We start from the raw sequence: 25,941 nt of genomic DNA on the forward strand, positions 1-25,941 counted from the left end.
TACTCACTCCAGTAGTCGTGGAAGAGATGTGTCTCCTAAGAAGTTTCTTCCAACCTACCTTGCACACTTGTGTCGGGTTGGACTGAAGTGTCCATCCCTCCTTGGACTGTGAAGGGAGCCGCAGTGACCAGCTTGCATGAGATGCTCCATTTCCACTGACATGGGACAAAGCTTGGGGGAGACTGGGAGAGCCAGCGGGAGCATAGCACCCTGTATGAGAAGTTAATCTGCTCGGGGAGGAGAGCCTGGCTGTGGGACTGGGCCAACGCTTGCTTTTTGCATCCAGCAAGCCCCACTGTGTGCCCTGCAAACACCCCTGCCAAAGGCCCTGCTGGCAGCGGAACAGCCTGAGGGGAGAGAGCAGCTGGGAGAGCAGAGAGCCGGTCCCTGTGGGGGGGTCTGGAGGTGTTCCCTGTAATAACCCTGCTAATTAACTGCTGGCTGTTAGCTGGCGTTAGAGCAGGATGCATTGGGGGATGTCTCCTACCTCCATTTCTCCCAAGCCTCTCTTCCTCCCTCTCCCTGTTGGAGAGGTGTTGGCTGCAGGTGCCTGGGGACAGGGCTACTCATGGGACATGGAAGGATTTCGGGACCGGGGGGCTCCTGGTGCTTCTTCAGGGGCTTGGACTGTGACTGCAACAAGTGACCGTGTCTCGGGATCAGTGTCCCACCTCTGCTCCTTTGCTTTATTTGCTCTTGTGGTTTCTTGTCTGGCTTTCGGATGGACGTACTGCTGTGGCGTTCGTAGCAGGTGCTCTGGGCTGATGCGCTCCCCCGGTGACGTGCTCTCCCCGTCCCCACAGCTCCAGGGGTACAACCAAGGGGGCTGTGCAGCAGAGGCTGGGGAAGGAGATGGAGTGCTTTGCCCAAGGTAGGAAGCCCACCAGAGGTAGAGATGCGTCCAACGCCACCTTCTGAGCTGCGCTGAGGCCACGCGATGGTGATGGACGCGGTGGCAGCGCTGGCAGGGAGGTGGCTCGGGCCGGGTGGGTCTGAGCATGAAGTTGCCCCTGGGAGGCTGAGAGCAGCAGAGTGGAAACTGCCAGCCTTTACGTCCCTGGTCTGTGCTGGGCTGTGGGCAGAGGCTGTGAGATAGCAGCATCCTGCTTCGCTCACTTGGGGGATCAGCTTTGGTTTTTTAACTCGTATTTTCTTGCAGCTGACAGTAAGCAGGAGAGATGTGCTGATGATACAGAATAGGCAGCTGCCAGCCCACAGCTACCTCTGCTTCTAGCATTGGGAGGATGTTCGTGAGCTCTTGAAGGCCACCTGCGTGAGGCTAAAGCTGGTGGAGCAGCAAGGTCTGGGTCAGCCTGGGGAGAGGTCCGCAGTGCCCTGTAGGAGCAGGGTGATGCCTGGGCAGGACCTTTGCCTCCCTGCTCCAGCGCGTAACGTGGGTGTGTGGGATGGAGGAGGGAAGGGCGACTCCTCGCATCCTCTCCTCCGACCCGCAGAGCGATGCAGCTGCACAGCATCTCCTAATCTCCCTGCGCATCTCCTCGAGCTTCCTCTGCAGTTGATAAGGATTTTGGGGGGTACAGGGGAGGGAGGAACTGGAGCTCAGAAGCCGCAGGACACGTGGCCCAGGGGCGCAGCGGAGGCAGCGGCAGCCAGAGGCATGGGCAGGAAACACGGGTGCCTGCAGAGCAGCCGCGCAGAGCAGCCGGCATGTCCCTGCGTGCCCCGCGTGGGCTGCCCAGTGCACGCTCACGGTGCCTGGGCAGAGGTGCTGGCTCCCAGGGCGGCATTTAAGCTCTCTGCCAAATCCTCCTGCTCCACGCTGATTGATAGAGATCGTTGAGAGGTGAGCCAGGATCTGAGTCGGGATCCAGGCTAGTCCCAGTCATCCTGGGCAATGGGAGCTCCCTGTTGTCCCATGTCTAGCCCATTGAGCTATTTTTTTTCCAGCATCTTCCCTCCCAAGGTGTTCTTTGCGTGGATGTCGCCGCTTCTGGGGTAGAGCTAATGCAACAGTCGCTTCATAGCAAAATGCAGTGGCTCAGAGCAAAAATTGCTGTTTGCTGATGCAGGTGGCAGGTGAGATGAAGCAAGTTGCTGGAGCAACCTGAGACACAACTGAGCCGAGTCTGGAGGGGAAAACAGCTTTACCTGCATCTTCTCCTGAGGCAGGAGAGGTACCTGCACGTTGCAGCAACAAGAGCAGTGGGACCCAATGGCCCCCTGAGCACTAGGGTGGCTATGTCCCTCACTGGGACAGTAGTGGGGGTGAGAGAGCTTTTTACAGGGGTTTTGGTGCCTCACTGAAAGGGCAGCTTGGCCATTTTGAGTTCATAGAGGATGAGGGATTCACTGGGGCACAGGGCACTGCTGGTTTGGTGTTTACGTTGGCCTCCACGGATGCCTCAGCCTCCTGCCCTCTGAAAAATTAGTAAGGTCAAATTAGAGGCCTCAGCTGGTTTCTTGTTGTCCTGTCTGGATAAGCCATCTGTTAACGGCATGGGATTGTCCTTCGGAAACCTGATAGCTGATGCACAGCAACACTGATGGCAGGCGCGGCAGCAAGCAAGGCCGGGAGGAGGATGCAGTAACCTCGTTGCTGCGTCTCTGTGCAGAGACATTTAATTCAACATTACCCTGTCTGCCTTAGTCTCCTCTATTAAGGGAAGCTTGTGGGGTTGAGAGGTTGAGCTATCGTCACTCTGAAAACCTATACTAATGAGAGACGCATGGCTTTTCCCTCTGAAATGTGTTTCTAATAGATTGGGGTTACTGCTTTGCTTCTTGCAGAGGGGATATAAAGTGCAGGACCCCACTTTTTGCATCATTATGGGCGCAATGTGCATTTTGTAAGAGCCACCTTAATTTTTGCAGTGCAGCCAAATTCAAGCTCAGATGGTCGCTGTCTGCCCGATTCCTCTGGCATCCCCAGTGGACGCGGGGATGGGTCCATGCGGGGACAAAAGCCGGGTTCGCCCAGAGCTTTGCAGGCGGAAGGGGCTTGATAAATAGCAAAGGGCAGGCGACAGGGCTCCAGACTGCGAGGTGCTGAAGGCTCTGGCCCCCATCCAGCAAAGCACTTAGCACACACTCAACCGTTCCCCTGAAATCATGGGGGATTTTTGGTTGGGTTTTTCGTTTGTTTTTTGGTTTTGTTTTTTTTTTTTTGCTGAGCGGTGTTGGGTTGCAATCAGCAAATCCGAAGCATTGAGCGGGTGCGGAAGAGCCCTGGGCTGGGCAGGGTTGCTCACAGGGTGAGAAACCAGCTGGTGAACACCGGCACGAGAAGGTTGGCTGCAATCCTCCTCCAGACTCCTGCAGCTCCTAATATCTAGTGCTGGCCTGAATATCCCATTTCAAGGGGCTTCCACTGAAATATTAAGAGGGAGATGGTGCTACTTTATTCTCCATGCTGTTGCATAATAGATTTCTCTTATTTTTACCCACATGCACATACAAGTCGTGCCTTTTTTTCCTCTTTCTCCCTCGGCAGCCTTTCCCTGGGGGCCTGACCGCCCACCGGCCCTTCCAGTGATGGGAAGCCTAGGAGTGACCACAGGGTTGTGCTCCCTGGAAGCACGCTTCCATCCTGGAAGGTAATCTGGGCTAAACCCTCTTTTTGTCAGCTTTTTTTTTTTTTTTATTTAATCAGTCTTACATCTTTCCAAAAATCCTCTGGAGGTGGAGATTTTGCAACCCTCGGAGCCCGTTCCAGGGTGTCCTTATCCTTACACGTTGCAACACCCTATCCATCAGCAGTTAAACGAGGCTTGGATGAAGTTTTGGTTTTAAAATGACTTTAAGGGTGGATCTGGTTTTCATGTAACCAGAGGGTAATTTGTTTTGTTTTGTTTTGTTTTTCTTAAATGGTGCGGGGGGTGGATCTGGGGTCGGCTTTTTCTTTCTGATGCAACCCACTCCTGCTGAAGGGAAGGCTCTTTGCCCAGAAATGTGACCATGTCCTTTTTTTTAAGTGCTGGAGGCAAACGGAGGGCCAGGCCTTTCTGCTGGTGGTAGGCTGAGGGGAAGTTTGGGAGGCTGTGAAGGGCACAACCTGTTTGCACAGCCATGGCACGGCTCAGCGTGCAACGTGGAGCCGTGTGAGGAGCTCAGAGCACCTCCGGGCTGGATGGGCTTTGCTGCCTCCTTCCCAGAGCCTCTCCTGGCTGCTCCCTGCACGCCCGCCTGGGAGGGCTGGAGGACGGCCAGCGTGCTCCAGGCCTCCCGTCTCATCTGCTGCTCATCTGTCCCTGCTTGCTGCTGGTCCCTGCTGTGAGACATCTCAGCCCTGTCAGACCGCAGGGGAGTTTATATTCCAGCAGAGAGCTTCCCTCTACCTCTGCCATCGCTGTGGCACCGTTTTTCCTCCTCTTGCCGCTGTCCGCATGGGATGAAGACCAGTTTCTACCATCTGCAGTGACTGCTGCCTTCCACAGCATGCTCTGGGAGAGGGCGGCTTGCGGAGGAGGAGATGTGGCTCACCTTGGTGACAGGGTACTTATCTTTGAAGTGTTCATCCTGGATTGCCTGCCACTTGTTCCTCTGCCCAGGCATGCATATGACCCACGGTGCTGGGGCCCCACCAGACACTCATCCCCTAGTCTTTGGCCGCATCCCTGGTAGGTTTTTCCCAGCAAGGACCGAAGGTGCAGACCCGTGCCGCTGTCACGGAGCCCGCACCACCACTCACCTGGGGAGCTTGCTGGTGCTGAGCATGGTGGAGCGGTGGTTAGACGTCATTTCCAGCATGCGCTCTGCAGTTCTCCGTTCACTGCACTCGTGGAGAACCTCTGCTGTGCTTCCAGCTCGCCTCCACTCATCTGCCCTCTCCTTTTTAATTTCCACTCCCTGCTCAAGGCTGGTTGCCAGGTTCTCCTGCCTGCCTGCCTGCCTGCCCTGGGGGGTCCGGGCTCCCCCCACAACCCTCCCTGCGGGTTTGCAAAGCTGCAGGGCTCTGCCTGAGTAAACGCAGGTGCTGGCGAGCAGATCCAAGTGCGTGGGATCAGCAGCCAACGGCACTTGCTGCAGCAACCGCGGTGGAAGCAGGCTGGGGGGGGATGAAAAGACAAAGGTGGCCCAAGCCTGGGAGGGCAGGGAGGCTGCCGCGGGCGCTGGGTTTCCTGTTTACCGGCAGAAGGGTGGCTGGGGTGTGTGGAGACGGCTCTGTTTGACTTGAGGCTCTTGCACGCTGAGGTGGAAATAGTTACGGCTTGGAGTTTGGCTTATTGTCTGGAATAATGTGCCTGGTTGTGGCGGTGGTGGGGACAGGCAGGAGGATGGGGAGAATGGCACCTGGCTGTGGGAGAGAGGAGTTAGTGCGAGCCAGGGGAAGGCAAGGGGAGATGGGGCTTGTAAGCTCTGCCTTCATTGCCTGGAGGCCTGCAAGCTGGTCGCAAGCTTGCCTGCAGCCTTTCTGCTGGTAGCAAAGCTGAAGTAGAGCAGTGCTCAGCCCAGGCTGCAAAACCCACCCGGAGCAGGTTTTGCACCGCTCAGCTGTGCGCTCCTGCGGCAGCAGGCCCTGGCTGGCGCCGTGCAAAGCTGGGGTTACCCCCAGGAGCTGCAGCAACTCGCAGAGCTGACACAAGCAAAATCAGCAAGAGAAAACGCCAGCAAGACCTGAGGTATAGCAAGATGTCTTCATCTCTCCTTCCCCCGTGCACGGTGGCTCCCAGTCCTGCACTGGCAGAGGGGTGCTGGAGGGAGGACCTGTGGTGGGACGGAGGCAGAGGCCGGTGCGGGGAAGCAGCATTTCGGCACTTGCTTGGTCAGGATGGTGGCATTTGTGCTTGCTGTGCTTCCTGCTAAGAGTCATTTCCTTCCATGCTGCGAGGGGGCCGGGAAGGTATTTGAGTCAGTAGAGTCAGTGGGGTTCAAGAGGCTGATCTGCTGCTCTGCGGCAAGAAGAGGGCTGCAAAACCAAACCCTAAACCGCCTTCTCCCCGGCACACGCAGGCATGTTTGGGAGGATGAGAGAGGTGAGCAAGCAGCTGCAAGCATGTGTGGGCTGGAGGTTTTTACCCTGCTCCCTCTGGGTGCGCAGTCCTTGCAGAGGCTGCCCTTCGCCCTAGGAATTCCCTGCGTGCTTCTGTCTTTGATAAGCGCCTCACTTGCTCCAGGGCTCTCTCCATTGCGTGGATTTTAGGTATGCAGTTTGTAACAATAGCTCTATCTTACTACTTACTAACCCGCTGGTGCTCCATGCAGCGAGAGGTGACTGTAGGCCATAGTTAGCACGCTGTGGTGTCCCGAAGTGGAGACGAGACGCTTGCAGCATGATGCAAAGGAAGGCCATTAATATTTTGGCACCTTCCTTCAGTAGTTACTGCCTGGTAAACTATCATGAAAACCCAGCTGCCAGTTCTTTCCCACTGCGTTGGTCAAGCCCTGCATCCTTCAAAGACAGGGTTAGTCTTCAGCCCTGCTGTGCATGTCCTGGATGCAAAGACCTTAACTGTGACATGGTTTTTTAAGGGCTAAAATAACATGCTGTGTCACTAAGGATGTGAGCACATGGGCAGGTTACGGCAGGGCACGCTAACGTTTGAACTTCCAGCCAGCTCATTTCCAAAGGGTAGGTGATGCCTTAAAAAGTCACACCCTTGCTTATTTTCGGGAGCTTGTCTGTTCTCCCTTTACAACCCCAAGGAACTGTGCTCTTGTCCCACGTTGATGAGCTTTGGAGGGTTATTGCAGTGGTCAGTCTGGGTACGTCCTATGTCAGGCAATGAGGGGGCTGCCGTCATCTCCAGATGCACACCCCTGGTGCTGCATGGTGTATCCTGCCAAGAGAGGATCCCACATTCCTCATGTAGGGTGTACAAGTCTCCCCAAAGTCAAGCCCTGTGTCTGGCTTGCCGTGGTGTTCGTTTGGAGCGAGCATCATCTCTCGCGATGCAGTTCAGTGCTGTCGGCTGCTGCTGCGGGTGATGAGCCGGTCACATTGCTGTCTAGTTTTAAACTGCAGTAAATTGAAATGAAAGGCGAGTCGATCCACAGTGAGTGCAGTAAGTGGAGTTTAATTGGGATGAATTACACGCCAGGTTTGCAGTAATCTCCGTCCCGCATTGCTCAGAAGCATCATCTGCTTTGGAAACGTGACTCAGAAATGTTGTTATTTGATTCCCCCGAGCATTTAAGAAACTATTTTTCCAGGAAGCAAAGGTTCTTGGGTTTGGGTTTTTTTTTTTCTTGTTGCTGTTGTTGTTTTCTCTTTGTTTTATGGCAATGAGAATCCTTTCCCAGAATTTCCTCCAGGGAGGGAGGCTGCGAGATGCTCCCTTACCAGCGTCTCTTCAGCTCCTTCTCCTCGCTTGGCGTTTAATGCTCCGGCATGCTCACAGCAGCCCTTTGCAGAGGAGCACAGCTCCGAGGTAGCTGGTTGGAGTTATCTGCTCCTCTTCTCCATGAGCCACAGCTGAAGCTGCCAGGATGATGTTGTAGCTGCACCATCAGATTCACCACCCACGCGTGTAGCCAGGCAGGTCTGCCTCCTCGCCAGCCCCATGCCTGGATTTGCCCTGCCGTTCGCTGCCAGGACCTGCCGGGGTCAGCTCTCACCACCCTGGGCTGTCCCTTATGGTCACAGTGCTGACTTACGCTTGGTCACCTTTGGGTTGGCCCGCCGGGGACAGCTGCTGAGGTGTGACTCCAGCCCTATAACCTAAGGAATATCCTCAGAACGATGCTGTCCCGCTGTCCCAGAAGCCTGACGTGGTGGTGGTGCTGCCTGCCCTGCCCTGGCCATCATCTGGTGGGCACTGTCTGGGGGTTTCATTTGACTATGGCTTGGTCGCTTGCAGTTCATCTTGCCCTCTTCAGCCATTCCCTGGAGGAAGCATGTTGACATTATGGATGTGCACGAGGATAATAAACATTATTATCAGCTCCCTGGAGTCACCAGCCCCAGCCCTGGCCCGGGTAACATGCTGTCCAACTGAATTACCAGCTTCATGCTGACGGACCCTGCCGTCTCCCATCCGGCAAGAGATGCAACTTTCTGAGCTTTCCTCTGCAATCTGGGCTTTCCCCCTGACAATAACCCCCTCTGACGCTGGCACAGGTTCAAAAAGAAGCCTTTTTTTTTTTTTTTTTTAAATAAATTCCATGGGACTCGTTTTATGTGTACAGTACAAAATTGTGAGAGGTGGGAGCCCTGAGCTGTTATCCCACCTCCCTTGGCTCTAGTCTGACCAGCACCTTGCATATGTTTAGGTTGTTGATACCAGACCTTCCTGGTGGTGTCTGTAATTCAAGTGATCTCTGGAGATTTAGCTGGTTTCATGCTTTTTCTAATGTTTTCTCTCTGGAAGGTGTTTGGCAGTGAGGTTGGGAGGGGGATTCTGCCTGGAATCATGGGGTTGCTGCAGTCAAATCTGCTCCAGAGCTGTGGCAGATCCACCACAACTGGATCTCCAGAGGCTGGGCTTGGTTGATCCTTGCACTGTGCTTTCTTCTGTGGCCTTCTGAACACCACCCAGAGGTGATAAACATTTCATTCCTCTTTGGCTAGGGAAGGACAGAGTTTTCTTGGTGAAGATAGTGCATGTATGAAGGCAGGGACTGCCCTGGGCATCCTAGTAGTGCTCAGAGGAGCTGGGAGGATGCTGACGGTGCAGGGGGGAGATGCCAGAAAATGCAGACATAATTTAGGGTAGAAGTGGGGAGGAGGGAGGCAGGGGCACCATCAAGTTGTTTAAACCAAGAATCAACTCAAGTTTCAGTATGCAACTTGAATTTGGAGAGGAGTGGATCTTAAATCTATGGTGTTTGTAAGACGCGGTAGCTGCAAACAGGATTTCATCCAGCTGGGCAGGAGGCTGTGCCTTCAGAGGGTTCACCTCTGTAGAAAAGCTTTCTTTAAAAAAAAAAAAAGTAGCTGTCTTGAAAGACAAAAAAAGGTGCAGTTTGCAGATGTATGTTGGGTGGAGGAAGAGGAAAGCATGAGGTGTGAAGCTAAAGGGCAAAGGTGCTTGCAATAGCGGTAGCGCTGCCCTCTGCTCATCGTGCCTGGGGATCGCCACGGGTGAGACACCCAACTGTTTTGGGGGGGGGCAGAGGTAAATAGGAGGGTGGTGGCTGGGGAGGCTTCCTAGGGAACCGGTAAGAAGGGGCTGTGCTTACAGGCTTGTGTGCATGCACAACCACGTGCACGCGGCAGGAGAGATGTGCAAGATAAGCGGTAAGATCTCTGTGCTGCTTTGAAAGGTTGAGGAGCAAGCTGGGGCTCTTGGGGGGCTTGTCAAAAGTGAGAAGTGCAGGCAACTTCTCTGGGAGGACCTGGGCACCTGTGGCTGTGCTGAGGACCAGACTGGCGGTGCTGTGCTAGAGCTCTGGGTGCCTCTTCAGCCCGTGCCGTCAGTGGTGGCAGGAGAGGACTGGGAGGCTGCCGTGATGGTCACTTGTTGCCTGAATGCAATGAGTCCCTCTACAAGGCACCATCCCCAGCACCTGCCCACTGTCCTCGGACGTCTGGCAGCTCTCTGCCTGGGCCGGGGCAGCCGTCTCATCCTTGCTTTCCAGCATAGCCAGGGAAATACAGTTTGCTGTTCAGAGCCTGGTACCCCAGTGCCATAGGCATGCCTAGGTCCGCCGTCATGTAATGGGTGGTAATCCAGCTCTTCAGATGACTAAAACTGCTTTATCCGTGCCCTTCCTTCTCCTCCATCTTCATGGGAATTTCAAGCTATAACTCCCCTTTTGTTTTCCCTTTCTCTTAGTGGATATTCGTGAAATCAAAGAGATTCGTCCAGGAAAAAACTCACGCGATTTTGACCGGTACCAGGAGGATCCATGTTTCCGACCGGACCAGTCTCACTGCTTTGTTGTCCTCTATGGCACAGAATTCCGGCTGAAGACCCTCAGCTTGCAAGGTAAAGCACTCGTGGCTCTGGGGCTGTGCCAGGGCAGGGTTGGGCAGGCACCTCATCACCACAGGACCCAAACTTCTGATGCATGCTTCCACAAGTGAGCTGGAACATATCCCTGGGCAGATGCTCTTTTCACCACAGCGAGGAGGTGTCTCTGGAAGAAGGTGACACCAGTTCCCTGAAGGGTACACATTCAACCCCTAGTTAAGTCAGTTAATTCGCCTGGTAAACCCAAAAGTTGGGTGAACTGAAGTCCCTAGTTCAAATGTGTGCTTGAAATCAAGTGTTTTATCTCAGCTTGGCATGTTGGTGTTCATCAGCTGCGTTGTGGTAACCGGCCCCATGCACGAAGTGGTAAAATCTGACTTACTTCTGCTTTGCAATTCTGAGCGAGAAAACACCGCGAGTGGCAAATGGTAACTCACGAAGCCTCGGTACCTCTGAGGTGTTGGTCTCAGCTTTCCTCAACGCCTTGTCTGTTGACTTAAGCTGGACTTGGAGCACCCAGCCTTATGTTTTGCTGTTGAAAGAGGGGAGGCGTATGCTGTTGAGTCTCCTCCTGTTCAGATGGAGGACAGGCTCATAATCGCTGGCTGCAGTTCAGCTGACGGAAAATATCTTTTTCTGCTGACAGTACACAGTCTTGCATCTTGTTTAAACCCACGTAGACGAGCACTGATGGAGGCAGTCATGCTGACTCCTTAACGTCCATGGCAAATCTGCCTTCTGGCTAGTGCTGCGGGACACAGGGACAAAGACAGCACTTCTGCCCTCAGAAAGGATGGAGCTGCTGACAGGGAGGTTATGGAGGAGCTGGGACACATTCCCAAGCAGGTGCTGGCCTGTCACCCAGGCCAGCCAGAGCATGACTGCTTGGGGACAAAGATAACCCCTCAGCTCTCGGGAACTGAAGGGAGGAGAGAGCGTGACATGCAGGGGCAAGGGGTCCAGCCAGCCACGGACATCCCGTGGGAGGGGAGCAGGAGCTCGGCAGGGAGAGGAGCCAGCCAGAGCATCTGCACGGGAAGGAGCTGTTATCAGAAGGGGGATGAAGGAAGGAATAGGGGATATAAGATGCTGGGGATAGTCCCAAGAGTTGGTTGCAAATGGTTGGTGATCAGCTTCTATGTCCCTTCCTCCCATTTCTCCTGTGCACTTTTCACAGCCACTTCCGAGGACGAGGTCAATATGTGGATCAAGGGGCTGAACTGGCTGGTGGCAGACACTCTAAGGGCTGCCACCCCCCTGCAGATTGAAAGGTGAGGAACTTGTCCTTGTCCTGCACTTGTTTTCTTTTTTTTTCCCTTTTCTGTCCTGTTTTGACAGAAAAACGTAAGCACGGTGACAACATCTCATTCCCTCTCTGAGCCGCGCTGACCTGGCACTCCTGCCTCTGCCCTCGAGAGGCTTCATCCCATTGACCTGCTGTGCTACATTGTCTATGGCCAGAGTTTGATCTCGCAGGCATGCAGGGAAAAGGAGCTTTACCACGAAACAGATGTTTTTATGTGTGCCTGGCCTGTATTATCTGTAGCAATTCAGTGTAGAGGCATGTAGAAGAGAATACCTTTGGTTTTTGTCTTATCTGTGGACTCACTTTCAGGCAGAGACAGTTTTAAAGGGGGGCAAGTTGCCTGCGTGAAAATAGGGTGGGCTGCCTCTGGAAGGGGAGCAGAGCCAAGTTCTCTGGTGGGAAGGAGGGCTGTGGGAGTGGACGGCGTGGCGTTGAGCATCTTCCAGAGACAGGAGCAAACCAAACGGGCTTGTTAACAAGCTGGGGCTAAGTGTGTGTGTGTTTGTGCCTTTCCGTTTAGGTGGCTCCGGAAGCAGTTCTACTCGCTGGATCGCAACCGGGAAGACAGGTAAGAAGAGAGAAAATGCTTGCTTGCACAGACGTGCACATTCACAGAAGGGTTTGAGCCGGAAGGGTTTACTTTTGACTTGAAACCGCAGCCTTTGCTTTGATTTTTTTTGTTGGGTTCTTTAGGTTTTTAATTTTCATTTCCAAGGAACCTTAATGCAAGTCCCCATACTTCCCTGGCTGATTTTCACTGAATTAAGAAAGCATAAAAAAATTGTCTTGTTTCCCTGACCTATTTCCCAGCTGTTTAGACCCAGTAACAACTTGAGAGCCCATAGCCATGAAATACCTTCACCCCCAGCTGGCACCACCCAAGGAAGCAGATACCAAAGAGCCAACAAGTGGCTGTGGCCACCCCGTCAGGGCTGAACCGGGTTGTGTTTGTTGCTCTCCACCCCGTTTGGTTCCTTCCGCTCCTCTGAGGTCCATGAGGCCATGGGTCATCCCACTACTTGGCTTCTAGGCTGATGGGCTGCAGCAGGGCCACTACTTGTGGGGTTCTTGGGTGAATGCTTAGTGATGTCCTAGCAGGTGAATGGTCACGCTTGAACTTGTCATGAGAAGATAAGGGAAGGGAATTGGGTCATGACTCATCATGAGGAGATAAGGGAAGGGACGTTTCGCTGTCGAGGAGACGAGTTCCACCACGCTCTGCTTTCTGCCACTGCTGCCGTCGCCTGCTTTCCCTGGCTGCATGCTGCCTGCCAGTCTTTTCTTCCCGAGGTGCTGTTATTTGCCTCCTTTCATCCCGGGGACATGCTTTTCCCTCGTGATGTTAACTGAGCCCATTAATCTTTCAGCATTGATTTCCACGTTACTGTGCTCCCCTAGGGTAGGGGGATTCCTCCAGTCCTGCTCTGGAGAGGGCAGTGCTGGAGACATCACTCCCACATCAGCTCGTGCCCCCAAGCTGTGGTGCGAGCACCTGGGCCCCATCTGCCCCCCTTATGTGCCTGGGTGCCCAGGCCGGGCTCACTGCAGAGCACTGGGCAGATCTCTGGGCTCCACAGCATCCTCCGCTTGGTCCCTGCCAGCACCATTGATCTCACACTGCTACCGATATCCATGCTTCGCGCTGAGCCCTGGAGTCCTTCTGGTCCTTGCAGCAAGCTCCTGCCAAGAAAATCGCCCCGCAAACCCTGCTGTCTGTGCCAGGGGCACGCCGCTGGGGAGCCATGGGTGACGGCAGTCAGACAGGTCGGTCCTGTGGATCGGCAGGCAAAAATCACCGCTCTGGACTCATCAGGAGAAGTGAGCGGATCCTGTCATCCCGCTTTGGTCCCTGCTGCTGTGTCCCTCCCTCCCAGCCACAGCATGCTGCCCTGTGACAGCCTGGACAGGCAGACAACCCTGCTGTCGGGCAGCCAGGGGTTAAATTCAACCTGTCTGCATCTCGGAGTGGAGTGGGAGTGTGTTGCATGGGGGAAATTCCGCTGCATTGGACATTTTTGCCTTTGCAGTGATTTATATTGTGGCGTGGTGAGAGCACCGTTGGGTGCACGGGGATTTTGCAGACGGAGGGATAAACCCTCGCAGAGGCCGAAAGGGAAGGAGAGGCGCCTTTAATCTGTGGCAGCTGCTCTGCATATGCCACACACCTTTCAAATCCAGGCTTGGGTTTTATATGCGGTGTTCTGGTTTTCAGTGGTGACCGGGTGTAATATTTCCTAATTCAGCAATGGAGAGCACTGAGGCAGGTGCAGGGGTGGCTGCATGGGGGTTTTGGAGGATGAATGGAGGAGAAATGGAAAAAATTGGTCCTTTTTCTCATCTGGTTAAACAGTAAAACTGATGAAATGGCATCCCAACAGGACAAAAGAGATTGCCTGTATAGATTCGTCTGCCCAAGGCATGGTCAGCAGAGCTGAAAGCCAGTCTGTTACATCTCTCTTGTTTTTCTTAATATCATCTTTCTGTTAGCATTTAGAATTAAGACAGCAAAATACAATATATTCCTTACCTGTCAACCAAGGGGAGAGGTTTCAATGCAAACTGCTTAATTGGAAGAGCTGCTGCTCCAGCCCAGGCAGCGAAAGGAGCAATAGAGGGGGAATGCGGAAAGATTTTGAGTCTCCCCATTTTACAAGCATCCGTGTGTTTTCTGCAAAGTAGAGGCAGCAGTTATGGGGCATATACATCTCTTGGATGAAATCTTTGCCCTTATGAGGCGTTTCAGCATTAACTTTGGTGTCTCTGGGTGCTCTGCTTTTGCTTCTCAGCCTGGAAATGGGTTTGAAAAGGGAACATCGAGTTGTGTTTTTTTTAAAAACACTTCTTTTGCAAACCCTCCTTGGCCCTTTCCAGAACGGGCAGGTTTTTGGCAGCTGAAGAAATCATTCCTAGCGTTTGTGTACCCCACGCTCGCCCTGCACCCCTGCCTCGTGCGCCGGAGCCCTTTCCTTTCCGCCTTCTCCCGGCTGGGTGCCTGTACATACCTTCCAGCATGCCGGCAGATGTTGGCTGTTTTCACTGGCTGCTGGGCCTTTGGGTATTTGTTTTTCCAAGGGAGGTTAGGTGGAAAGAGGAGGATAACAGGATGCTGGGGTTTTTTCCCTAACTGCTGCGGAGGAGACTGTTTCACCTCTGGCTAGGAGAGCTGCCCATGGCTGGGAGCAGACTTACAGCACTGGAGGCTGAGGGGGGGAATGTTTTCATCCCCTGTGAGAGGACTGGATCTGTTCTTTGGCCTGCTTGTCATGAAACCTTAAAAAACTTCTGTGGAAGAAATTAGTTTGTTTATTTGGTTTTTACTTTCTAGTTTCAAAATACTACCAAGCTATTTATCCAAGGTCTCCAACACTTTAGCATTATTAATAACACATAGTAAATAAAATCCTTCCATACCCCATCCTCCTGCCAAAGCAGAGAGGGAAATGCTGGTCACAGCTTTTACAGGGTTTGCTCTCGCCTCTCCTGGTGCCATCACATCAACGAGCAGTGCCACGGTCCAACACCTCCCTGTGAAACAGCCCAGCATCACCAGAGCCGGGCACTGGCTCCAGCGGGTCTCCAACCCGATGCCTACTGCTGGTGCTGCTGCTGCAGCTCCTCCTGCTCTTTTTCCAAGAGCTTTTTTGCAGTCTCAGTCTCTCACCAAGGGGGGATTGCTGCTGGGTGGCCCTGGGGACTCTGGGTGTCCCATCAAGTGTCCCATGAGAGCTGCTGCATGCTGTGGTCCTTGAGACGTAAGGGTGTCTCTCACGAGCCACCATTGCACTCCTGGCTTCCCCCCCCCCCCCCCCCGCCATCGTCCCATTTCCCTGTCACCCAGGACCCTGTAGCTGGGACCCCCCTGCCCTGGGGGTTGCACAGCACCCTGCACGTGGCCATGGATGCTGGGTGCATTGGAGAAGGGAAAGGGCAGACTCCGCTCCCCAAAATGCTCACCCTGAGCCCACGGGGTAACTTCTCCTGCCAGGGGAGGTGGAGGTGCAGGTGCAGGGAGGAGATACCAAAGCTGCTGCTCGTGCTGAGAGCGTGTCACTGGCTCTGTAGCTCACACAGCCGGGAGGGAAAGGGAGGCTGATGCCACCTGCCAGCTTTTTCTTTTTTCCCTGTCCTGCCAGCAAGTGGCAGGACGCTGCCTGCATGGTCCTCGGCTGGCCGGGTGCTGGCCTTGGGCACGGCACGGGAGCTGGGCCAGGTCCTGCTCTGGCCGTGCATGTGTCCCGGTTCCCCACGGCTCTGAGCCCAGAAACAAGGGCTCTCTGTGTCCCACCGGCTGCAGAGGCCATCGTCTCTGCAGCGCCTGACACCAGCCGGTTTCTCCCTCTCCTTGGGGCTCCCTCCATCCCTTCTCCTTTCTGTGTCATTTGAGATCACCCTGTTTTCAGGGAAGAGCATAAAAGAGATGCAGTTCACACCGCCTCTCCGCATTGCTGCAGATGACAGTGTGACTCCTGCACAGGACATCTTCCCTGGCATATTTATATTTGCACCCCAAAGCTGTAAGCATTTCCAGGGTCAGACCTGCCCTATGCTTTGCAGGATGGGGGAGCATCCTGTAGGGTCCTGGGCTCCCACTCGCCCAGTGGGGTCAAAAGCAGCATCTGTGATTGCTAGGGCAGACTCAGAGGACTTGCTTTTTAAGGCAGGAGCTGCCAGAAAATGATTGCACGCAGACCTCTTGGCTTCTTAAATCCTGCAGATGGGAGACAGCTACATTTTTCCTCACTGCAGGGCCATTGCCCCATGGGGGAACAACGGCGGAGCAGGCAGGGGCAGCCCAGGGCTCCTTGCTGCCTGTCTCTGCCCGCCTGGGTGCGGGATCCTGCTTGGGGTTGGCACGAGAGCCCTCCCCGGTCCAGGAACCGGCACGTTTGGTGCGAAGGGCCTCGGGGGGAGGAGAGCCGCGCCGGCTGCCCCGTGCCAGTCGTGTGTGTGGCAGTGGCTGGGGGAGCACAGCTGGGCACGATGTGGCAGCGCTGTGCCTGTGGCTAGACGCTGAAAATGGCTTTTTTCCATTTTTCAGGATAAAATTAGCTGGGTCCAAACCACTTGCAAAGCCTGCCCTCCTCCAGCTCCTTCTGCAGGCCAGGGAGTGGGTTTTGGAAGGGATTTGGTCACCCAGCATCCGTGTTGGGGCACAGATACTTGAAAAATGTTTCTCCCTGGTCGTTCCCGTAAAGCAGTAGGCACTGTGTGCCCATTGCGGCATCGGCTCGAGTGGGCTGAGGGTGCTGGGACTCACCCTGCAGTGTTGGGAGCTTGCGGGAGCGGTGTTTGCCGTTCCCATTGGGATGCAAGCACCTCTCTCTGCTCCCCGCATGCAGCATAGATACAGAGTTCATTGGGGTGGAAAACATTCTTCTGTTCTGCATTTGGTCCCAACCCCAGTGTCCTTGCGGGGATGTGCATCCGTCCTTGTGTGTCACAGCTGATGCCCCTTTGGGCATGGCCGCTCAGTGCACGTGGTGTCCCGGTCCCAGGGTGAGACCCCTGTGTCCCAGACCTCCTGAACACGTTTCCCCTCTTTCCCCTGCCGAGCCAGGATCTCCGCCAAGGATCTGAAGAACATGCTGTCTCAGGTCAACTACCGGGTCCCCAACATGAGGTTCCTGCGGGAGAGACTCACGGTGAGTGTGTGACCCCTCCATTCTCCTTGTTCACACTGGGTACCCTCAGCAGCCTGTTGCATGCCTTTGAGCAAAACCTGATGGTGGTTAAACTCCCACGGCACGTTTGCATATTGCAGAGGCTCCCAGCCTTTCCCGGGAGGGCCCCCACCCACGGTGGTGACTGAAGAGGTGCCAGCTCCCACTGGGTGCCGCACCCTGGCCCGTTTGTGGCCAGCGCCCTCTCTTCGCCCCACCCTGCCTCCCCCGCTCCCCGCATTGCTCCTGGCTCTGGTCGTGGGCTTTGCCCTGATGGGGTAGAGCGCAGGAGGACAGGCAGCGAGGCCAGCTGGTCCGCATCCCGGGTCCCGCATCCCGGGTCTTGCATCCCACTGCCACCGGGTGACAGGCAGCCAGCTCTGCCAGCATCACTGCAGGCCCAGGAACGAAGGGTCATCTCGTGATGACCAGCCGTTTCCACCAGCGCTGAACTCTGAGGCCAAAGGGCAGCGTATCCAAAGGAGAGCACACGCTTCGGTCTTGCAGTTTCCAGACACTTCAGATGCTCCCTGCAAACAAAAATTAAAATGATCCTTTCGTAACCGTTCAAGTAAACGATAATGGTTTTTAATCAGCACTGTGATGCCTTTATGTGAGTGAGCTTGGGGAATCACGTAACTTGGTTTAGGATGTGCCTGGGCACTACGGGGTCCCAATGGCCCCAGCAGAGATGGGCAGAGGTAGGAGGGAAAGTCTGGCCAGGCTTTGGCCTTTTCCTCCTCCTTTTCCCCCGGGAATCCCGGGGGGAGGAGACACTCCTCGGGCTGTGCAGAGTTGCCTGTGGCCCCTGTAAAACCTCTGGGTTTTTTTTTTGCCACAGGACGTGGAGCAGAGGAATGGGGATATCACGTACGGGCAGTTTGCACAGCTCTACCGCAGCCTGATGTTCAGCGCCCAGAAAATGGTAAGAGCTGAATTCTCCAGGGCCGGGAAGGGGAGGGAAAGACCATATTTGTTACTGGGCATTCCCTCTTAATTGCCTTTTTAACCCTGCTGCACTCAGCTAATAGCTATTGTCTCCTACCTCTGGGCCAGGGATGGCAGGGAGTAAAGAAGTTATTGCTTTAGGCTGGTTAGCACGGGGCTGCTTGGGCTGCTGGGGACGGGGGAGGCGGTGTGTGAGCAATGGCTGTAGGAAAGCAGAGCTGCACAGTGCTGGTTTGCTGTCCCCGTTACCTGCTTGATCAATTTGTGCTTTCACATACGTTGGTGAGATTAAGTGCAAACGTAATGCTTGTGCTTCTTCTTTTGCAGATGGATGTCCCGTTCCTAGAAAGGTGGATAATTCTCTGTATTTGCTGGGGAAAGGGCTGTTTTCTTTTGCTCCGTAACGTGCTTTGGTGCCTGCAGCAGTGTGTCGGGGAGGAGGAATGCTGCACACCTCTTGCTTGCCACCGCGCTGCTTACGTTTTTCACTCTGAATAAGCATCTTTGCTGTAGACACTTCAGCTCGGGTCAGTAAGGGCTCTCTTCCTCCCAGACATCCCACTGAGATCCAGCCTAGCTCAGCCGCCTCCAAAAACGGTCAGTTGGTTTATGTGAAATAATCAGACCTTGAGCCGTCTCCCAAAGGTTGTCCTCGTGGTTGGTGCTGGTTGGCCACAGTGCCAGGGACTGTGCAGGCTGTGCGCAGTGCATTCCCCTCTGGCTCCGCTGCAGGCAGGGCCTGCGGTGCCATTGCCAGCTGTGCCCTTCCCTGCCCTGTGCGCATCTCGGCCGTGATAGAAAGAGCTTGAGTTTAGACACGGAAGCTAAAGAGTGAAAGACTTGTTGACTTGTCCAGGTAATTCCCCATGGTTTCCTCTCTTTTTTTTCCTATAACCATAGAAAAGAGAGTTGGCAGGGACCTCAGCAGACCGTCTGGTTCATCCCTCTGCCCAGGCCAGCCAGCACTGCCCAGTCCGTTTCTGGGGTTTTTTTGGTGTCAGTCCCCAGCACGGCCCTTGGCTGTCCATTGCAGCTTGCTATGTTCGTGGACAAGTCTTTTGAGTTAATCGGCTACAAACAGTTCCCTCCTTCATTCCCTGCCCTGCCTCCTTGAGTCCACGGCCTCTGGATACCTTTAGCTCTGTCCTGTCTACAATCACCCCTTGACTGCCCTGCACCCATTTAGTTCTTTTCACTCTTGTACAAGCCAGCCCCTCTATTTTTTGTACAAATCAGTCCCTCTGATGACTTTTACTGCCCTTCACTGAAGTTTCATGTTGTCGTACCCTTGGCAGTGTGACTCCTGGACTGCTCCTGGAGCAGTCCCTGGCTCTGAGATGTGGACATATAAGCTTAGCTGCTGTGTGTTTGCCATCGTGTGCTCCTCAGCTCTCTCTGCACATCCCGCTCTGCTCTTGCAGCGCTGCTTGCTCGGGGCACGTGTTGCTTGCGCGCGCCGTCGTGGTTGCGGATGGAGCCTCACATGATGCCAGCAGCAGTTTGTCGTGCTGTGCTGCATGAGTGACTGAAGCTTCTCTCTCTCTGCTCTCAGGGGTGGAGAAAGGTCCGAGCACTTCAGGGTGTCACTGCTGGAGTTGCAGAAGTTCTTGCTGGAGTACCAGAGGGTGAGCTTGACACAGGCCCACGGGAGGGGCGAGGGGGCAGGCACCAGTATTGGCAGGGGTCCGGTACTCCAAGGGTGGCCTTGCTGTGGAGCTGGGATGATTTGGTCATGGGGTGCTCTGCCTGGCACGGCCACAACCTGAGCGCATCCTTCCTGGAGCAGGAGGTGATGCAGGGGGAGCGCTGGTGAGGGTAAATCTGGCCTCAGCCAGGCACACTGGTCAGAAAAGGGACAAAGAGCAGAAGATCTGAGAGGGGTGGAGGTCCCAGGAGGGAGGAACCAGTCAGAGGAGATTTACCTGGTCCGTGTGACCTTGGCTGGTTACTGGAGGTTTGCAGCAGCCGAAGCACCCTGGTCTATCCTGTCCACTTGGGAGGTCTCAGCAGCTCCTGAGGAGCAGCCGATTGATTCGATTGCTGACCTTTCCATTTAAAAGCGATCTTAGGTCGTTCAGCAAGCACAGCATGCGCGCTCAGACACGCACGTGGGCGCAAGCAGCGCGTTTGTGGACTGTGCAGACCCTTTATTTCAAGTCTTGCTGGGCTCCTGTCTCATTGCTAGTCTCCTTCTCCAGGAGGACAGGGGTGGCTCACGAAAGCACTGCCATGCCTCACACAAGAGCGTGGGGCCTCCTGCTTTGCACCGTCCTCCCAGTCTCCCACCACCGCCTCCCTGCCCATGGTCTGTAGCAAGCGGAGAGTTAACCAGTGAAGAGACGCAGCCATTTTGATGGCCTAATGAAAGACAGCCAGGGAGAGAGAGAAGCAAAAGGAAGCTGAGTTGGCTTCTGCTGCCGAAGGAGGAGGGATGGCAGATGTGTGCAAAGGAGCTATCAGAGAGAAAAATGCATGGCATTGTGAAAATGAAGACCACTTAGAAACAGGGCAGATTTCTGCAGTTGCGTGCTATCCGGCATTTGTGCTGACAGTTGAATTCCTGGCAGAGATGGTCGTGCACTAAAAACTGCCTCCTTAATGGTTAAAGCTTCTAGTTGGATGAGCTGCATGTGGTTTTGAATAATACTTTCTGAAATGGTTTCTTTTTTATGTCTCTCTTGGGGTTTGCAGGAACTCTGGGCTGCAGATACCCTTCAGGTACAGGAATTCATGTTCAACTTTCTGAGAGACCCTTTGAGGGAGATTGACGAGCCTTATTTCTCTCTGGATGAAGTAAGACACCTTGAATGCTAGCATGTGTGGAGTGGGGTGGAGTAGGGTGTGACATCCCCAGTGCAATGTGTGCTGTGATGCGACAGCTCTGCTGTCTGTGTCTTCACGGCGGGGTGGCGGTGCTTAAAGGATCACAGCTCCTGTAAGCTGCATTGCTGTATGAGATGAACGTGGTGGGTCACCATGTTGCACAAGAGCTGGTTGGCGAAGGGAATGACTTTTGGGCTCTCTTCTTGTGCTGAATGTGTGCAGCTGGGAGTGCTCATCAGGCAGTTCATTTGGAGGAGGAAAGGGGCTGCATTTGGCTTAATGCCCCTTTGGGGCATGTAAGGATCTTTTCAAAGCAAGAAGAGCTGAAAACAAAAGAATAAAAACAACTGGAGATGACCATGTCACTGGCACTCTGGACTGACTCCCACGCCAAGGTCCATTGACCCACACGGCCTTAGTGAGCTATTGCCTGCCATGTGAGCTGCAAAATAAAATGCAGAGCAATACATTTGTCTCCAGCTGGGTCAAAGGATTTCTACACAGATATCTGGCACAGCTCAGAGGATAGGTGGCAATGCCTAAGCTGTGCTTACTCGAGCACGCTGGATCAGGTGGCTTGTGTCCTGTCTTGGTTGCCTCTGGTCAGTCTATGCTGAGCTTAGAAAATAGCTGCCTGCTTGGTAGCTGCTGACACGGAGGGTGAGATGTGTGTGAAGCTAAACAACAGCACCCGGCTCCTCCACACCGTTAACACGCTTCTGTTTCTTCCTGAGCAGTTTCTCACCTTCCTGTTTTCCAAAGAGAACAGCATCTGGAACTCGCAACTGGACATGGTGTGTCTGGAGAACATGAACAACCCCCTCTCCCATTACTGGATCTCCTCCTCACACAACACGTAAGGACTAGGGGATGGCGCTCTCCACCCGTCCACTCCCAGCATCCACTCGCCCTGTGCCAGGGTGGGATTCTCCTGATTTTGCCCGGTCCCAGTGATGGGTCAAGTAGACTTTTCCAAACTGGGGTCAGTACATCAGAGACCTTCCTCTTGGTGCCCCAGTCCTCCCTCCATCGTTTAACCATCAATGTTTTGCTCAGATGTTGTCAGCAACACACATCTGCACAGACTGTGCTTTCAGATCCCGGGCTGTCACTCTGGTGATTTCTTACCATTAGCAATGTCATCTTCCACAGCCTCTAAGGACAGATGTGATAAAAATCTGGCAGGCTGAAACTGGCCATTTTCCTTCTCTGCTGCTAGAAGAATCTTGCAGGAACTGCTTTCTTTGCAGGCAGGCTCTGTCTGTGCTCCCTGGTCATGGGATGCAGTGGCAGCACCTTAGCCCAAATTTAAAGGACCAAGAGCCTAAGCCAGCTGAGCAGGCTGGAGGGCAGGCAGCAAGCTCCTGTCTGCCTGCAAGAGCTGGTCTAACCCTGCTCTCGGGCTGCTTCTGGCGGGTGCAGGGGGCTCTTTGTGGCACCAACGCTGATATCGCTCTTTGAGGCTTATCTCAAGAGCCAGCAGCAAGGCTGGACCTCAGAGTAGCGCTTGCAGCCCCTTGCAGTAGGGGCAGAGTTGAACCCCTCACCTGGGGAAGATGGCGGGTCGGGAGGAACGTCGCTCTCGCCATTCCTTACATCGCAAAGGCAGGTCCACGATGTCCCAGCAGACATCCATGCCCGCAGTGAGCATGTTGCTTTGCTGATGTCTTCTCTCACGTGAAAGGTACTTGACGGGGGATCAGTTCTCGAGTGAGTCCTCGCTGGAGGCGTACGCCCGCTGCTTGCGCATGGGATGCCGCTGTATCGAACGTGAGTACCCAGAGCCAGCACTTCTGTCTCTGTCGTTGCGATAGCTCGTGGTGGTCGGGGAAGGCTTTGCGCGGAAGGCAGGGCTGAAGGTTGACATGCCAGTGGCAGCCTTGTCACCATGATGTGCTGAAAGGACTGAGGTTGTTTGCTTTGTGGGACTGGGTGGTACGTGCCTGAGCTTTTGGTCCCCCAGAAAGATCTGGACTTTCACCTCGCTCCCTTATTACCATCTAATGCGGTTCCCAGCAGCGCTTAGTTCAGTCCATCTCATGTCCGTGTCTTCCCTATATTCCAGCCTTTGGGCTAAGTTTCCCCCGTGGGTCTCTTTCAGTGGATTGCTGGGACGGTCCTGATGGCATGCCGGTCATCTACCATGGACACACCTTAACCACCAAGATTAAGTTCTCTGACGTCTTGGTCACTATCAAGGAGCATGCCTTTGTCACCTCCGAGTGAGTACAGCAGGGACCTGGACTTCAGCTAGCAGAGCTGCCAGGAAGGCAAAGAGAGGGTAGAGCCAAGGCTGTAGCAAAGTGAAGCCCACCTTGATCCAGAGATCCGGCATAAGACCACGCGCCTGGGATTCGGTGGGAAGAAAGCGTGTTGTTGTGTCTCCCAGCCAAAGGGAGATTTCTCTCAGAAAAAAGTTGTGGGAGGGAAGGCTTTGGGTAAACTCTAGTAGTTTGCCAGTCCTTCTCCACTCTATGCATTGCCAGCAGCAGTTGGGAGACCTTGCTGTAGGGTGGTTACATCGAATGCTCAAGACAGCACAGATTGCTGTTGATGCAAACTGCTCCCTGAGGGCACAGAGGCCAGGTTTTGCAGTGAAGCTCAGAAGGCGTTGGTTCCATCCAGACACCGCACTGGTACTGACTGCTCTTTTCCTCCTCCCAGTTTCCCTGTCATTCTGTCCATTGAGGACCACTGCAGCATTGCTCAGCAGAGGAACATGGCTCAGAATTTCAAGAAGGTCTTCGGGGACATGCTCTTGACCAAACCAGTAGATATTTCTGCTGACGGCCTTCCCTCTCCAAACCAGCTCAAGAGGAAGATTCTTATCAAGGTGAACTCCCTTCCCCAGCAAGACTCCTAAGTGGAGAGAATGGGGGCACATGGGGTGAGGGTGTGGGACCAAGGGGAGCTGCTTACCTCTGGAGGGGCTTGACAGTGCCTGGGGTGGAAGTGGAGACCTGATGCTAAAAACAAATGGAGACAAAGAGCTCTTTTGCTTCAGAGGAGCTGCTGGGAAATGAGTTCAGCAGCTGGGTGCTGCTTTTCGTTGGAGCTTGAGGGATGTTGGTATTTCTGCTGCAGAAGTCACCTCTGGGACGAAAGGGTGGGACTTCAGTGCCATTTGCTGATCTCTGTGGCATGGGTCTTACCTTGGTCCTTTTAGTCCAGAGGAACCCAGTGCAGCAGACCTGGAATTTTGGGGTTGTTCACCAGGAAATCCATGCTGCTTTTTGGGTGCCTGCTCGCCTCAAGCTGCCTGACCGCTCTCTCGTCCCACAGCACAAGAAGCTGGCAGAGGGCAGTGCTTACGAGGAGCTACCCACGTCTGTAATGTATTCAGAGAATGACATCAGCAATTCCATCAAGAATGGGATCCTCTACCTGGAAGACCCCATCAATCACGTATGTCTCTGCCACTGCCCCCCAGGCCCTGCTCTGTGGGTTCCGTAAATGACGTGGTAGCTCCGTAAGGCACTGTGTGGTGCTGGAAGGAAGGGCTGTGGTGCAAATGATCCCAGGGGCCGTTGGCCTATCGTGTTTCCCAGGAGTCTCTGAAGGCTGGGGGAGTTTTTATGCTGGCTCTCTCCTGTGCTTTTCCCTAGGCATCTCCTGTTGGCCCTTGTTAGAGGCAGAAGGCTGAGCTAGAGGGAGCTCTGGGCTGATGCACTGCAGCTGCTCTTGTGTAATCCGTATAGCCTGTTAGCTGTTGCTGCAGTAAGTTCTAGTGATGGGCTGCATTTCTAGACCTGCCTGCCTCCTACCAAGTGCCTACACACTTAACATGCCTAAACAAGCATTCTGCTTTGTAAAGCGCCGAGCGTTCATTTTACTGTGTGTGTTTACTTACACACAGTCACTTCTTCAGCTGCTTTGCTTTCCTGAGGATCTGTCAGGCAAAGTCATGTGCAAATGAAACAGGTTTTTGGAAAATAGGAAAGTGCAATGGTAAAGCTGCATAACCATCTCTGATATCCTCACCTCTGATAGCCCCTGTGCTGAAGCCATGCAGAGTGTTTTCTTTTTGCATTGATTTGCTCTTCATTTGGTCATCTCCTTTTGACACGTGCTGGGGTGTTTGCAGTGTTATCTGCAGTCACTTTGTATGTAAGACCTATCACATGCTGGTTTTTTGCTACTGATAAATCCGTGCTTTGGATCTGAAGGATGTCTTGGAAGCTCCTGTGACTCCACTGAAATCAGTGTTGCTGGTGACTATCCTTTGCAAAGCCGATCACCCCTCACTGCTTGTGCTGATCAGGAAGAGATGATCCCACGGATGGGTGGTGGGCCAGCTTGGTGCTTCCTCAGGGGGTCTCTTTGCCCAGAGTTTGTTTCCTTGCAGGAGTGGAACCCGCATTACTTTGTCCTGACCAGCAGCAAGATCTATTACTCTGGGGAGACAACCAGTGACCAAGGAAACGAGGATGAGGAAGAGCAGAAGGAGGTGAGGGCTCCCTTGCGTGACGGTAAGTTGTTCCCCTAGAAAAAGGACTTGACTGCCCAAGGGGCTGAGCATCTCCACTGCCAGCTGACTTCAGGGGGAGATCCTGTGGTGGGAAGGGTGGGAGCTGCTTCAGAAACTCCCTGGTCCTGGTTGGAAGACCCCTGAGCAGAGCAGACTCCGGCACCACAAGCCTGCCCTCAGTAACCCAAGACGGTGGGTTTTTCCCCTGCCAGGTGAGCAACAGCACCGAGCTTCACTCCACGGAGAAGTGGTTTCACGGCAAACTGGGAGCGGGACGCGACGGGCGGCACATCGCAGAGCGGCTGCTGACGGAGTACTGCATCGAGACGGGGGCCCCCGACGGCTCCTTCCTTGTCAGAGAGAGCGAGACCTTTGTTGGAGACTACACCCTCTCCTTCTGGTGAGGGCCACAGGCCCCAGCCCGCTGCTCTGTGTTGCTCCTGGGGTAGTCTTCATCTTGACGCCATCTTCAGTGATGGGGTCCCATTCCCCAGTGGTCCGTGAGCAGGTTTCTCCCATTTTTCTGTGCCCCAGCATCACCTCAACTCACTGTCCCAGTGCAGAAGGGTCAAGTCCCTTGGGAGCCTTGCACAATGGGTCTCCTGTGGGGCAGGAATGCCATGTCCAGGCTGGAGCTGTGCCTGAGGCAGATGCAAAATCTCCACAGACAACCCTCGTTTACCCCCTCCCTCTTCCGCAGGCGCAACGGGAAGGTGCAGCACTGCCGGATCCACTCGCGGCAGGATGCCGGCAGCCCCAAGTTCTTCCTGACGGACAACCTGGTGTTCGACAGCCTCTACGACCTCATCACCCACTACCAGGAGGTGCCGCTGAGGTGCAACGAGTTTGAGATGAGGCTGACGGAGCCGGTGCCGCAGACCAATGCCCATGAGAGCAAAGAGTGAGTGCATGTTTGGGGAGGGT

General features: G+C 54.3%; 1 protein-coding gene across 1 annotated transcript in view; it reads left to right on the forward strand.

Annotated features, from left to right (window-relative positions):
* Positions 1-25,941, forward strand: part of PLCG1 (phospholipase C gamma 1) — a 49,693-nt gene that overhangs the window by 13,597 nt on the left and 10,155 nt on the right. Inside the window, exons 2-17 of the mRNA XM_050907368.1 lie at positions 9,675-9,827; positions 10,990-11,083; positions 11,639-11,686; positions 16,676-16,760; positions 17,620-17,703; positions 18,054-18,076; positions 19,279-19,351; positions 20,418-20,519; positions 21,287-21,405; positions 22,234-22,319; positions 22,651-22,771; positions 23,214-23,382; positions 23,832-23,954; positions 24,895-24,996; positions 25,230-25,417; positions 25,718-25,918. Coding sequence (XP_050763325.1) covers positions 9,675-9,827; positions 10,990-11,083; positions 11,639-11,686; positions 16,676-16,760; positions 17,620-17,703; positions 18,054-18,076; positions 19,279-19,351; positions 20,418-20,519; positions 21,287-21,405; positions 22,234-22,319; positions 22,651-22,771; positions 23,214-23,382; positions 23,832-23,954; positions 24,895-24,996; positions 25,230-25,417; positions 25,718-25,918 — 1,771 coding nt within the window. The remainder of the gene's footprint in view (positions 1-9,674; positions 9,828-10,989; positions 11,084-11,638; positions 11,687-16,675; positions 16,761-17,619; positions 17,704-18,053; positions 18,077-19,278; positions 19,352-20,417; positions 20,520-21,286; positions 21,406-22,233; positions 22,320-22,650; positions 22,772-23,213; positions 23,383-23,831; positions 23,955-24,894; positions 24,997-25,229; positions 25,418-25,717; positions 25,919-25,941) is intronic.

Source organism: Gymnogyps californianus, chromosome 17 (assembly GCF_018139145.2).
Source record: "Gymnogyps californianus isolate 813 chromosome 17, ASM1813914v2, whole genome shotgun sequence".
Classification (NCBI taxonomy): Eukaryota; Metazoa; Chordata; class Aves; order Accipitriformes; family Cathartidae; genus Gymnogyps; species Gymnogyps californianus.